Source organism: Nelusetta ayraudi, unplaced genomic scaffold, assembly GCF_046127955.1.
Source record: "Nelusetta ayraudi isolate G7.1 ecotype Tasmania unplaced genomic scaffold, CSIRO-AGI_Nayr_v1 ptg000042l, whole genome shotgun sequence".
Classification (NCBI taxonomy): Eukaryota; Metazoa; Chordata; class Actinopteri; order Tetraodontiformes; family Monacanthidae; genus Nelusetta; species Nelusetta ayraudi.
Genome location: NW_027466092.1, coordinates 4,898,800 through 4,912,807, shown reverse-complemented (window position 1 = coordinate 4,912,807; position 14,008 = coordinate 4,898,800). Strand labels below are relative to the sequence as shown.

Here is a 14,008-nt window from a genome sequence, read left to right as displayed (position 1 = left end):
TTCCTCCTACACATCAAAGACCAACATTCTGTTGTATTGAGGCCCCTTTATGTCTGCAACTAGTATCAAACTCTTGTGTGTGAAAGCAGCAGCTGGTGATCAACTCGTCTACCACTCCAAGGTCAGGGTCTGCAGCCCTGCGGGTATTCCCCGCTGATAGGGGATATCAGGTTGTGATCAGATTAGAAGGAATTGATCATCTTTAAATCAGTGGGGCCAACTTGATACCTGTGATCTGCTTTTACCAGGGAGATGTTCCCTGCACGTCATCCGTTTGGGACTCTCAAGAGTCTTCTGTGGCAATCAACAGGATCTGACATTACCTTGACAGCTGTGCATTTGTCTTTTTTTTTATATAGTTATTTTGAATGCAACAGGTATCTAAAAATCACTTCAAACCAAAATAGACTATTCGGGATGTGACACCTGGTGACAGGGAGGTATAAATTCCATCCCCGTCACCTTTGAAATAAATCAAGTGCTGTGTGGCTAAAGAAGGATTTGTGACCGAGAGGTTGACTTGTTTGCTGGATGTATTTCCCGTTGTTTGGGCTTATAAAGCAGCATGTAAAAAGCAGCAGTGCAGTCAAAGCTTTGATAGAAACCAAAAGGAAATAAAAAAATAATTTGCGTTGACCTTACGTTGAAAGCGCAGCTGGCTGCAATTTCAGTCTTGCCTCGTCAATGAACGTTTCCTGCATAACAGACAACAAACACCCCTCCAACACCGGAGAAACACACAACATATGTCCTGTTGTGGATGAAGTCAGATCTAAACCTGCACTGATATCTCAGATTCCTGGACTGCGTTAGCATCCCGGTCCACCCCTCCCCCAACCTGGCATGATATAGTTCACTGGAAAACAGTGTGCATGGCCATTAATCATTGGGAATGCATCACTGTGCACCCTGAACAACCAATGTGTCCGACGGATGTAGCCGCTTCAGAGAGAGTTTCTGAGAGCCTGGATGAAGGCGTTGAAGCTCTTGCTCCTATTTGGACGGAGGTCCCGTCATGTGCTCGTGATCATGTCTCCTAAAAACAGCAGCGTGGCCCCATATGTGGAGCAGGATCTTTTGTCTGTCCTGAGCCTTCCAGAGACTGGACGGAGCAAAACTGCCTTGGACACAAACATTCATTCCCGTGTGAACCGCTCCACTTTACTCCCAGTGAACTCTGGAGCGTCGGGAGGCTAGCCTCTGCCTAAGCCAGCAGGATTTGATATATTTATACATTTCTCTGTTCGTGTTTGGGTGACTCATTTATCAGTGGGTGTCCTACGCCTTGATCTCCTTCCAGACTTTTCCTTTTTATTTTTGACTTTGAGCTGGTAACCGCGCAATCCTATTCTGTGCCTGCAGCCTTTTTTTTTTTTTTTTTTTAAATGTTATTGATTTTCAAAATCATCTTTTTGATCCTTGCCCAAATCCAGTTCCTGTGCTCTTGGTTGTTTTCCTCTGATTATGACTACAGTGGAGGCTCCGAGTCCGATGACGGCATGATCACTGAAATTATCGGCCCGCTCCAGACGAAACCCTTTGTGTGTCTGCAGCGCTGGATCCCGCCAAACCACCGTCACAGCAGAGGCTCCCAGTTGTTAGCGGAAGTTTCCTCGAGCAAAGTGCCGCTGCAAGATGTCGTTATCTCCTTTTTCTCCCCGCCCGCCCGCCCGTCCCTCTTCGCAGGGAGCCTGACCTCCCGACAGCAGGGCAAAGAGAAAAGAGGATTCCTCGGCAGGAATTAATAAAGCGTCACATTACTGTCAAAGGTTCTCAGCGGGCTATTTTTAAACATGGAGTCTGACTGCTATTAAAGTCCGGTTAATACACCGCCTTCAAAAGCTGATAATACTGCTGTCTTGTCTTATAGATGTCATGTGTTCCTCCTCTCCTCTGCTTATAAGCACGTGTACCCAGTAAACACCAACACGGCTCTGGCCACTGGTGACAATGATTAACTGTTTTATGTTTATGTGAAAAGGTGGTGAGAGTTATCAGGGCCTTTTATTTCTCTCACATGATGTTGCACTGCATCAGATCTTCCATCAACTTGGTTATTTATGACATTCTGCATTTACTTTATCATAATATGCTGGTGCACACTGATGCTTTTTTAGCCTTCTGCACGTTCCGAAAGGGACTAAATGAAGGCAGCACTGAGGCTATAGCCTAAAAACTTTTTAAGTGAGGTATCAGCCCTTTGTGACATCATCAAGGGGGCACAATTCCAGAACGTTGTGTTTTTGCACAAGCTTTCCTGGGAGTTGCAGAAAGTTAAAGCAGTGCTTTCAGTAACTGTGGGGGGCGGGGTCCGCTGGCAGAGACATGTTTTTGTTCAAAAACACTGGCAATGTGAGTTTTGCAAGAGCTCTAAGAGATGATGGCATTTATGGGACCATATACTAAACAAAACAAAATGTGTTATTTCTTTTTTTCGTTGCTGCAGGACTTTGATGACTTCATCTTTGCATTCTTTGCCATTGAGATGGTGATCAAGATGGTGGCTCTGGGGATTTTCGGCAAGAAGTGTTACCTTGGAGACACGTGGAACCGCTTGGACTTTTTCATAGTGGTGGCCGGGTAAGTTACGCAATCGCCGAGCCAAAATGCACGCTCAGAAAAGCACTCTGATGGCCAAGCAGAACAATGAGTAGACCCCCGGGGGCTTGCAAAAGTCGAGCAGACACACATGTGCAACACATTTGAACGGTAAGCATGAATCGGGAATAGATTTATTCGCTAGGACAGGCCCGAAGAAGTTTTGTCGAGCGCCAAATGTTTTGTGTCTTTTCGATGTCGGTAAGTTTCGGGGTGTTTCCTCTCCTACTGTCCTGAAAGTCTCCCGACTTAAGCCAGGAATCTGTTTGGTCACGTTAAAAGCTGCGTCGCGGTCACTCGTTGGCTTTAACACTGAATAGAAATCCCTCCAAAAAGTCCCATATAAAAGCCTTTAATGTAGAAATTGTGCCCTCCCTCTTAAACCTGTACATGCTCGCAAGCTGTCAAACAGCTCAACTGTGAAAGAGATCAAGTATCAGTATGGTCGAGTGTGAAATTCAGCTTTCAGTGGTTTTCCTGCACTTGAAAGCTTCACTGCAGTTCATTTCATTTTTGGTGCGAACGAGGTTGTATTGTCCCAGATGTTGTAACACGGTTTTAATTCTCTGCCACTCTTTGCTTTTAACGCTATTTTTTCACCACTACATTTCTCATGAAAAAACGGATGGAAAGCGAAAACACATTGACCAAAAAATAGAACAATAGTCTAACTCGGGTTTCTGCTCATGTCTCCCTGTCAGTTCAAAACTGACTAAGGCCGCAAAGCAACTACAATCTGCAGTAATAGAAAAATCTGCACATTGTAATTAGAATATGTTGCTAAAACAGTCGTCGCCAAGCAGCCAAGCAGCTCATCGAAATAGATGCAACTCAATTTGCTGTTATTTTGTTCATTAAAGTGCACAATTTGCCTACATACAAATACATGTATTATACCACACTGTGTCAGCACCCATTATGAAAATACATATTCTTATTAGATTAACATTTAAAATACACTTTTTAACAAATAGTTGGACTTAGGACTTGGATCATGTAGGCAGCTAGCCAATGGCTAATGGCAGCTGGTATGCTAACACCCGAATGCCAGTTCCACTATATTACAGCCATGGTTTTTGTTGAGAGAAAGAAGTTTCCCATTCACTTTTAGACTGTTTGCACATATGAGCTGGAAATAATACGACTTTTTACAAAAGCATGTGAAACTTACCACAAGTGTGGACACTTGGCAACTTGTTTTGTGCGTGTCTGTGAGGACACACAGTGACTGACTGATGCACACACGCTGTACAGTAATTTGATTAAACATGTTACAGAATGCAGCTTGCTGCTTTTGGTCTGACATTTCCGTCACACCACACCCCATGCTGCTTTTTAATGCCACCCTTCTGCCACAGCTTCTGTTGTCCATCAGTGGGAACAAGGCCAGATTCCTTGCCGGAATGCCTGAGTGTGTGTGTGTGTGTGTGTGTGTGTGTGTGTGTGTGTGTGTGTGTGTGTGTGTGTGTGTGTGTGTGTGTGTGTGTGTGTGTGTGTGTGTGTGTGTGATGTGAATGCACATGTCCTTCAGCAGTCGGAAGGATACATGCTTCCCTTACTTCATTTGCGTTGAGCAGCCACTGCTTCGTAAGGCCTCTTTTTTGGTTTTGCAACAGCAGAAATCTTGGGTTCCTTTCTCAGCTGCGGCTCAGTGAATTCCTCTCCTCTCTTTGTGCCTGCATCTCACCTCCGAGTGTTAATCGTTAAAGATCAGGCAGAGCAAAAGCAGTCTCCCCAGACAGCAGCTGATACAGGGCCAGTGAATAAGAGGTCTTCTGATGCTCAGGCACTAACACACTCAGTGAAAAGACACTTGTGTGTGCACGTGTGTGTGTGTGTGTGTAGTGCAATGGTAAATGACAGCAGTGACAGTGTACAGCAATGATGCGATATTATCATTGTGTTTTAATTGAACATTGTTTTTTCTTTTTTTTTGGTAATTTATGATATGCAGTGATTTGTAGCTCAGTTGTCTTTCCTACCCTGCTCATTAGAGGGCAGTGTGACCTTTGGCACTTCAATGAGATTGTTTCATTTAAAGGGATAGGTCATCCCAAAATTAAAATTTCACTCTTTTACTCCTCGCCGCTGAGACAATTGGGGCTCTGGTGACATTTTCCAACCTACACATCCAGTACTATGAAAGTCATTAGTGTCCATGATCTCCGCTGTAAAACAACAGAAAAGCAAACAGACAGACAAAAATATCTCCATACTGCCAGTCCAAAAACTAGTTAGTCCACATGTGTGATTGTTGGTGGATGTTTGTCTCTCCATGTTGGCCCTGTCATGAACTGCTGACCTGTCCATGCTCCACCTTCCCCACCAAGGCAACTGAGATGGAACTGGTGATGGAAAATGGATGGATGGTGACGTTGCTGTTTCAAGTCAAATTGGACAGCAGAGTCTTCCAGACAATAGGACAACATCACGCAAGCAGTATGGAGGCATACAAATACATGGCCACGAATGGCCTCCATTGTTTTGGCAGTGGAAGGGATCCAGAATGGTTATGTGGATTAGAATATGACACCAGAGCCTCCGCCAACAAGTTGCTGGGTAGAAATCGGGATGAAGAGGCGAGGGCCATGCTTGGGGTTTGGTTTTGTTCTGAAAACAGCTGCAGTTTGAAATATTTTGTGATTAAAGAAGGAGAACAAACAGCAGCGCTGAAGGCTTTTCTCTTCTCCGAACCATCTCTAGGATGATTAATTTAGCTTTAGAAACCTGAGTGGGAGTCTGGCAGGCTCAACCCTGCAAGAAAACATACAGTTGACTAGGTTCATTACCTAAAGGCAGTAGAGGGTTTTGTCATGTGCAGCAGTTGACTGGATCGAGAAGGTTCTCCTGCTTCAGAGTGAATTAATCCAAAGTCCTGTGGCCATCACCAGCTCACGTTTTGTTCTGGTACCAGCATGTGCAGCCTGACGTGTCGTGCTCCGGTGTGAAGCCGGAGAAATCACTTCTACATAATGTACCGTTTTCTGCTCCCCAGTGAATTCCCTGCTAGCCTTTTATTATTTCATTATTGTGAAAATGTCAAGGAAATAAATTAAGGAGGAGGCCGGGGCGTGTGTGACAGAGGCTGGCATGGAAAAAAATACAAAAAAAAAAAAAAAACACACCAAAAAAAATTCATTTTATTTGTTCGTTTGTGCGATGTTGTGACATTTTCTGAGCAGTTCAGCACAGAGACAGTGGTATCCAAGGAGACGGCTGGCTGCCGAGCCGTTCCTACACCCTGGCAACAATTTATCCTACGGAGGAGTTTGCTGATGAACTGTTTGTTGCTCTCCGAGATGATAATTACATCAGCCAAGATGCTTTTTCAGCAGGTCTGGGCTTACCCCCGCCTCCCCTCGACCACCCCCACTCCCCGTTACCCAGCCTCAGCTGCATGTGACCACCTCACTGTGGGAGGGAACAGGAAGCAGCACTGGCAGAAACGTCTGATACAAGCAAAAAGAAGGTCCCGTCTTCTCAAAGGAGGTCATCGTTTGCTGGAGATTTTCATCCTCAATGGCCGTTTTGCTCACGTGCAGCTCTTCCCTCGAGCTGCGGGGCTTGCACGCGCGATGCACCAAATAGCGCTGATGACAGCATCCGGCGTGAATAGAGCGATTTACCCCGGCTGTTTGATGGCCACGGACGACTTTGTTTGTGTTACCTGTCGAGTCGCCGGGATTCGTCGGTGCGCGATGCGAACAAAAGGGAGAGCTGACGGCCTCGGCACGAAGCTCCATAAGCCGCGCAGCACCATCAGCCCACAGCTGTGACAGATGAGGTTTTAATGCGCACCTATGTCTCCGTCCTTTGGTGTCAGTGTTACATTCATGTGCAGAAAACATGGGCCGATTGTCTTCTCCAGCTGTCGTCATGCTGTCTTTTTCAGAAGGATGTTGACCTCTCAAAACTGAAAGAGCACCTCTGTGTTCTGATTTTTATGTTTTTGAAGACATTGGATCAAAATGATCAAAGTGGAAATGATAAGTAAAGAGCAATCGTGTCACCACCAAAAACAAAAACAAAACAACACAAACATGTGGGCGCATAAAAGCTCTTTAAAAAAACGACAACAGCAACTGTACTTTAATATTGTGCGCCTCTAGGTTTTCTTATACCTCATTAAATGTATTATCCAACCTTTAGTGGATTAATCCTGAAGCAAAAAAGGCGGATGGTTATGGTTATGCAGATTGATCGACACTGATGTTGTTTTTGTTTTTTCTCTTTTGTTGGATTGTTGTGTCCATGCAATCCAAAGCAGCTCTGCAGCAGCAGAAACATGTGAAGGGGGATTCGCAGTCCATGTGAAAACGGTTAAGTGCACTCTGCGATTTGGCTGAGAACAAAACAGCTCCGGAAGGTCAAAGATGTTTTCATAACTTTATTGTTTCAGAAAACAAAGCAATAAAATCCATTCGTATTTTTTTTGGCAATCTGTTCGGTACATTCATAAACAACATTCGGAATGAAAAATGTCTTGGTAATGTTTCTCCAGCAAATGGTGCCTGCCTGCATAATTAGTTCTATGTCATTTTTAGGAGACGTTGCTGAAAATTCACGGTGCCTTCAGGGGGAGTTCATTCCAACAAGCCATTAACATTTCATTTACTTGAGTTGAGTCATTTGTGACAATTGGTCCAACACTTAGATGGATATACTAATGGTTAAATAAATAAAATAAATGGGTTTGCCATCAGCCTCAGGATTATTCAGTGAGATATGAGCATAATCACATGACTAGGAATATATTCAAATACGGAGGACCAGTATGTCAGATTTAGCCAAATATGAAGATAAGAAAAAAGTGATATGTCATGGCGCAGTATGGCCATCCAATTAAAGCAAAACCCATTCTGTGCAGTAAAGACAAATGCTTATCATTGGAGTATGAAATAAAAGTCAGTAATTTGTTACTTTATTGAAGTTAAAACATAAGAAAATGACCGGTCCACCTGTGGTATTTGCTATCAAGAAAAAACAAAAACAAAAAACAAACTAGGCCCTCTGTCAGAAAAAAAAGAACAAACAAAAACGGCCAGATAATTTCCCAACTTTACTACTTTCAGTCCTCGCTCTGAGTGACTCATTAAAGGGGCATTTTCTTTACTTCATGTGTTTATTGACTGATGCTGTGGAGCTGGAGTCGCTGGAGAGGTCAGCCTAAATACTGGAGTGTGCTTACTGGAGCAATAGTATATCGATCTGACTTTAGCCTTCTCTGTTTGTAGATGGAGAGAGCAACACAGGATACCTGAGGAGTGAGGGAAGGGAAGGAGTAGCAGGAGGAAGGACAGACAGACAGACAGACAGACAGGAAGAGAATGTGAAGTTGAAGATTGAAATGTGTTGCGATCGCTAGGAGCACATTAGCTACACACACTAACATTAGCTAATGTGAATATTTAAGGGTTCCAATCAAATGTTTTGTTGGTTTTAGTTTGCAAATATGACCCTGCTTTTGTGCTTTTATCTTACAAAAGTTTTTATGACTTTTATCATAGAAATTACAGTAGAGGAATATATTTATTGGAACATGGCATATATATCCAGGCCTAAATTAAATTTTAAGAACTTTGTCGATGTCCTAACCCTAACCCTTGTTGACCTCTGTGACCAGACTAATGAGACAAGGTTTCACAATTGTTGCCCCCATGAGGTGAAATCACAGATTATCACATTGACAAGGCACTGATGTCGAGGAAAACCAATAAAATAGACTGAACATGAAACAGACTGCTTTAATGTTTTGGTTTGTACCAAATCAATTTATTTCATGCAACTATTTCAACTCTCAGTGAGACACTTGAGTGTGAGTCACATTGAGAAGTCATTAAAATAGGTAAAAGTAGATAAACTTTTAAATGTTCCATTGACCAGTAAGATTTCATTTAGATTGTATTGGGAGCCTTGACTTGGTCCCCAAATCACAGGAGTTCAGTTTATTGCATTTGGGTTTGGGCCAAATGGAATGCATGAGTGAACAATGAAAGTAGAAGAATGGAAGAAAGAAATTGGGAAATGTTTTAAAAATAAAAATAAATAAAAACTGTCCTCAGTATGGAACCCAAATTACCACAGTTTAACTTCACCGAAAAGTACCAGTTACATTTTTATTTTACTCATCAGGGCCTCCAGTTGGTGGGTGGCTGATGCTAAAACATTCTTGTGTGTTTATCTGAAGGCTGTTATTTAGTCTCTGAAAGTAATTGTGCAGAACATTCATGAATTCTACATGAATGTATCGATAAGTGCAAGGATGGCGCCTTTAGCCGACCATTAATATTCAACACATCCTCTTAAATTTCACCCCTTCAATCAAGTCCACGCTGGAGACAGAGAGAGAGAGAGAGACGAGGACGGGACCCGATCTTCTGCCTCCTCTCCTTTCTGCTCTGCATGATTTATTGATGGCATTTGGCATCAGCTCCAGAACAATGGAAGGCAGGGGAGGGTGAGGCAGAAGTTATAGATGGGTGTAAATTGGGACAGCATAAAACAGGGAAAGTGGGGAAAGATTCAAGCAAGTGTAATGTGACAGAGGAAAGAACAACACACCTGCCGGGCTGCCGCCCAAACTTTGACACTTAACTTCGCCACGTTTCCCCCTCTGTCTCACCTTTCCTCCCATTATCCGAGGCGAAAAGAATTTCGGCCCATTGAAGCCGTTCTTTATTCTCAGAAGATATACAAAAGGGAATTGCCTGGATGAGTGATATTTTATTCAGAGGAACAAAGGCGGAGACAGTGCAGCAAGAACAGAAGGCCACTGATCAACCTCTCCAGTGGTGAGCCCGTCACTCCACCACCTCCATCCTTTAGTCTCACTGCGCTCAGCATCAGGGCTTCCCTGATGCAGCTCCTTGCCCTGGGTGTCCTTCCAGCCATACGTTCTACTCCATTAGCTAGATTATCTTCCCACTGCAAGTAGGTCAGCAGATCGGCAGTAGATTATCAGTCGGAGGAAGGAAGGGAAGGGAAAGGAGAGGAGAGGAGAGGAGAGGAGGCGGAGGTGGAGGAAGGACTGACAAACACAATGAGAGAGAAAGAGGGAATGTGTGAGCGGAATAGTTTAAAAGCCACTTCTAGACATGTCCTGCCTGGAAGCGTCTGCCAAAATTACAGTATGGCAATGGAGACTCGGAAGGTAAATCAGACTTGTTTTTACAAGCAAGCACATGAAAGCAATCATTTATGGAAATAATGTCTAAAGATACTGTACACCTTTTAAACCTTTAGAGTTTGTTTGAAAGAGAGATAAAACTTCATTTGAGTCCAGATTTTAGTACAAAACAAGCTGTGCAGTTCTACAATTCTATCTTTGAATGGTTGTCTATTCCAGTTGATTTCTTTAGGAACAACAACAACAACAACAACAACAACAACACTATGAAGGCCTGACACACCAGATATAATTGAGTAAACAATGTGAAATTGCAAAAATGTTATTGGTAGCATGTCCCTGTACACAAATATGCAACACAATACGCGGTAAACAAATCAACGTCGTAAATGTGACAGGACAGTGAAAAGGTTTAGGCCACACCCCTCCTAGAAATTAAAAGGAGGGGTGGAGTTAGACTTTCTCACATGAAGTATTAAAGGTGAACAGCAACTGGTTCTGAACATTGGGATGTTGATGGGAAAGTTCAATCAATGATTGATCCTCGTGTGAGAAGAGGGCACATGAGCTAAGTATGCTAACTGGTAAGCGACACAAGACATGTATTGTATTTTGGAAGGATTGCAGATCAGCCAGTGTATCGTCTATGGCTTCACTTGCTTGAAATCAGCATCGTAGAGGGTACAAAAGGAAGCACAATAATTGATCACAGCAGTGTTTCAAATCTGTGCTTTTCTGTAACTGTTTTTGGGATCTGTACGAGTTCTTGTGAGATCATTAAAACGTTGGTGGCTGCGACAATCACTCATTCCAAAACTCACTTTTTAGGGCCCAGGCCTTGTTTCTGGCATTGAAGAACAAAAGTTCCCTTGTGTTGGTTTCCAGGAGATTTCCGCTAATCAGCCGTGACTGTTAGGAATAAGTTGGGTTAGCATTTGGGCTTTGAGAAGTGGCGGAGTGGGTTGGTGGCAGCAAGTGTTGCTGATGAAAGGCTCTCAGTCTGATTCAGCACCAAAACGCTCCATCTGTCGGTGCTCTGTGCTTCCTCCAACCTGCCAAACCACACTTTACATTTCTTTCATATTGTCAGACGTTTATCATCATCTCCTTGCAGGAGTGTTGGAATGTGAAGTTCTTCCCTGCATGCAGTTGCCCACAGTGTGGCATTGTACCCCAGCAGTAGAGGTTTGGGTGGTGTTGTCATGCATCAGTGCATGCTTTCTCCAATCCACTTCAGTAATGTAATAATAGTAGTATGATTTCTCTCTTTTTTTTGTTATTATTGCTCATAATTTGCACTTTGATTTGTAATTCGGCTGTGGGAGTGCTGTGTGACAGGGCTTAGCAATGCTTACCATAAGTGCCATGGTAAAACAAACAAACAAACAGAAAACAAAGGCATAACGTTCCACTTTTAAATCCTGAACAGACTGTCCTCGCCAGTGTCTGTTTATGTGTTTTCTCTGTCCTCTTTGTTTTCTACCACAGATCACACCCCGAGCATTTCTGGAGTAATATTAAAGCAAATGTGTCTCGCAGCTTAGTTGCACTTTGAATGCTGTGTCCGGATCTGGACGATGTTGAAAGCAGTGAAGAAATGTACCCTCCTGTTGTGTGCTCAGACAAAAATTCTTCAAAAGTTCATCAAATAGTTTTTTCCCCCCTTTAAGGCTATTTAGTGTATTCTTAATTAACATGAAAATGTTTGGCAACATTTCAATTATAAAATAAATGAGTTGGTTATTTTTTAAAACAGACACAGAAACACTCACTTTGTCAATTTTAGCATTCCTTTTGTAATGTACACAATGATTTGGCTGATGATTTACAAAGCTTCACGTTTGGAGGTGTTGTGGGTTCAATGTTGTGTTAATGTGGTTGTAGCCAGTGGTTGAGTTCATGTTACCTTTCTATGGTCTCCACCAATGCGGCAGTGTGCCACGGTATTTACAGTACATTTTAATTTGAAGATGATTCAGCAACTAAATCTTTATATTCTCCTTCAGCCGTCGTCGTGGCGACCAGCTCTCCAGTTTTAGAGGTTCTCAGGGCTCATCCAATCACGGGACGCGTTCGTGTGAAATTCAGTGTGAGGCCAGCTAGCTGGTTACGGCATTGCAGACTCGAGATCTGATTGGCTATCTCAACTAACTGTGGTCCCTTCACTTTCAGCGGACAGGAGCCTGCTGTGTCGGTTCTGCTGGCCGAAGGCAGATTTCATGGAACCTGGCAACACAAGCCAGCTGAAATATGATTGGATAAAAACTATCTCGTAATATATGACAATGGAGAATAAATGTATTATCATATTTAGGGGGAAATGTACTTTTCGAAGTATGGTTAGGCCTCCAAAAAAAGTACATGTTTTTTTTTTTTTGTTTTGCAAGAGAATGTCGCCAGTCTTCAGCCATGCTTATCAGGTCGTGAACCCATTCTTGTTTAAATTGGTCTACACGTTAAAAACAAGCTAATTGATTGTAATGGTCTTGCTTATCTGAGGATGTCATGATCAGTGTGTGGTGTGATGTCTCTTTTGCGCACCATAACAATGTTTTACTGCAGCAGCGCAGTGCACCCAGTCCATTTGTCAGCCTGCTGTGCACTGACAACACCTTGGCCTACCTTATTAGTTGCTTTGCTCATATAAATCAGCCTTATTCATAACATCGTTTCTCCACTATTAAAACAAACTCATTGGATTCAATTCTAGCACGAACCGTGCACGGGCTCCTTCATCTTTTATTTACCTCATCTGTCAGGATTATTGTAAGAGTATTGATGTATACGCAGCCAGGGAAGTGGAGGGGCAGCAGCAGAGCTTCCGTTTTATATCCGCCGCACAATTGATTTCACCGCGAATTTGCCATTTTGGTCATTCTTCCCCGTCAGTTTGATCTAATCCGACGATTGTCTGATCAAACACAAGTAGCGGCGTAACATTATGAGCAGTGCAGGAGGTGAAGGAAGACAGACTCAGAGCCTGAATGAGATGGACAGGGGAGAGGTAAAGATAGAAAGGCAGACAGCTAAAGGTTGGGGTGAGAACGGGGCAGGTCAAAGGTCACCTCAATTAAATGAAACTTCAACTTTCACCCGTTTAGATCACGTCATCGATCAAGCTCTTGTGATAGGTACACCACCAAACGTTATCAAACACTGTTGTGTCTATTTTTCTATCAAAGTCCAACATAGTTTTCTTCCAGTGACCATACATCTCCTGAAATTTCACCATCTTGTATCAGAAATATTTCGACCAGCAAGTTCATTACACCCAGCTGCAAGAGTAGGTGTTTGGTCACTCTGATGTTCCAACAGGATGTTGGAGTGTTTGGTTGTTTTCTGTTTCACTCGGTAAAACGACACACCTTAGGTTTTGTCCACACTTCGTATATGTTCGGGTTACACACTCCCACACACACGTCCAGCCTTTCTGACAGTGGTGCCATGACTAAAGGTCCCAGTGTCAGAACGTTGCCAGTGTGGAAGAGTCCACTTGCTTGTGCGTGTTATTGTATGACTCAGAAGATTCTCTTCCTGTTAGCAAAGTGTCTTTTGTCCTCCGCCTTGTGTCGTCCTGTGTGCATCTGCGTCCTCTGCTTTGCTCGCTCCCCTCGCCGTCCTCTCCTGCTTCTCATTTCTGCCGACCGGCTGCCCCGTATCAGCATCATCGATGCTGGCACGGCCTCTGACGAGATCTGCGCACGACTTCCTGCCGTTTCCATCGTTTGTTTGATACACTCCATTTCTGCCCGCCTGTTTCTTCATTCCAGATGAAGAGAGATGGGTCAGTTTTCACAGAGCACACCAAACTTCATCTGGCTCTCATCAGCCTGCCTCTTGCATGGATTTCTCTCTTTTTATTTTTTTTTCTACATACATCGTTTATCATCTGCTTTTAACTTTGTTTATAAAAGTCTGTGGTGAAAGAAATCTGCCCGATATTTACACAATGTTGCTCTGGGGATCTATAGCATGTCTTTGGTTGTGAAATTATGTTTTCCTGTTGGTTACATTTTACCATAAAGTCCCTCCAGGGATGATTCCATTAGGAGCAAAATCATCCTGAATGTATAGTTGGAGTCTTTCAAATGCAGTTTCACATTAACCTTGCAATTCATTTTAACATTATATTCTGGCGGCTGTTCCTCTTTAAAGCCTGCATAGAGTCTCACTGTCCAACAGAGAACGGGGCAGGCAGGGGTTAAGTAGAAGCCATGAATTTATTACCTTGATGCACATTATTAAGAGGCTTTTTGTTTGGAGAGTCACTCATTTTGAAAGGTC

General features: G+C 43.2%; 1 protein-coding gene across 10 annotated transcripts in view; it reads left to right on the top strand.

Annotated features, from left to right (window-relative positions):
* cacna1g (calcium channel, voltage-dependent, T type, alpha 1G subunit) overlaps positions 1-14,008 on the top strand; it is a 225,065-nt gene that overhangs the window by 96,967 nt on the left and 114,090 nt on the right. For all 10 annotated transcript variants that reach the window (XM_076033848.1, XM_076033845.1, XM_076033849.1 and 7 more), the window contains exon 4: positions 2,447-2,580. In XM_076033848.1, the coding sequence (XP_075889963.1) occupies positions 2,447-2,580 (134 nt within the window). The remainder of the gene's footprint in view (positions 1-2,446; positions 2,581-14,008) is intronic.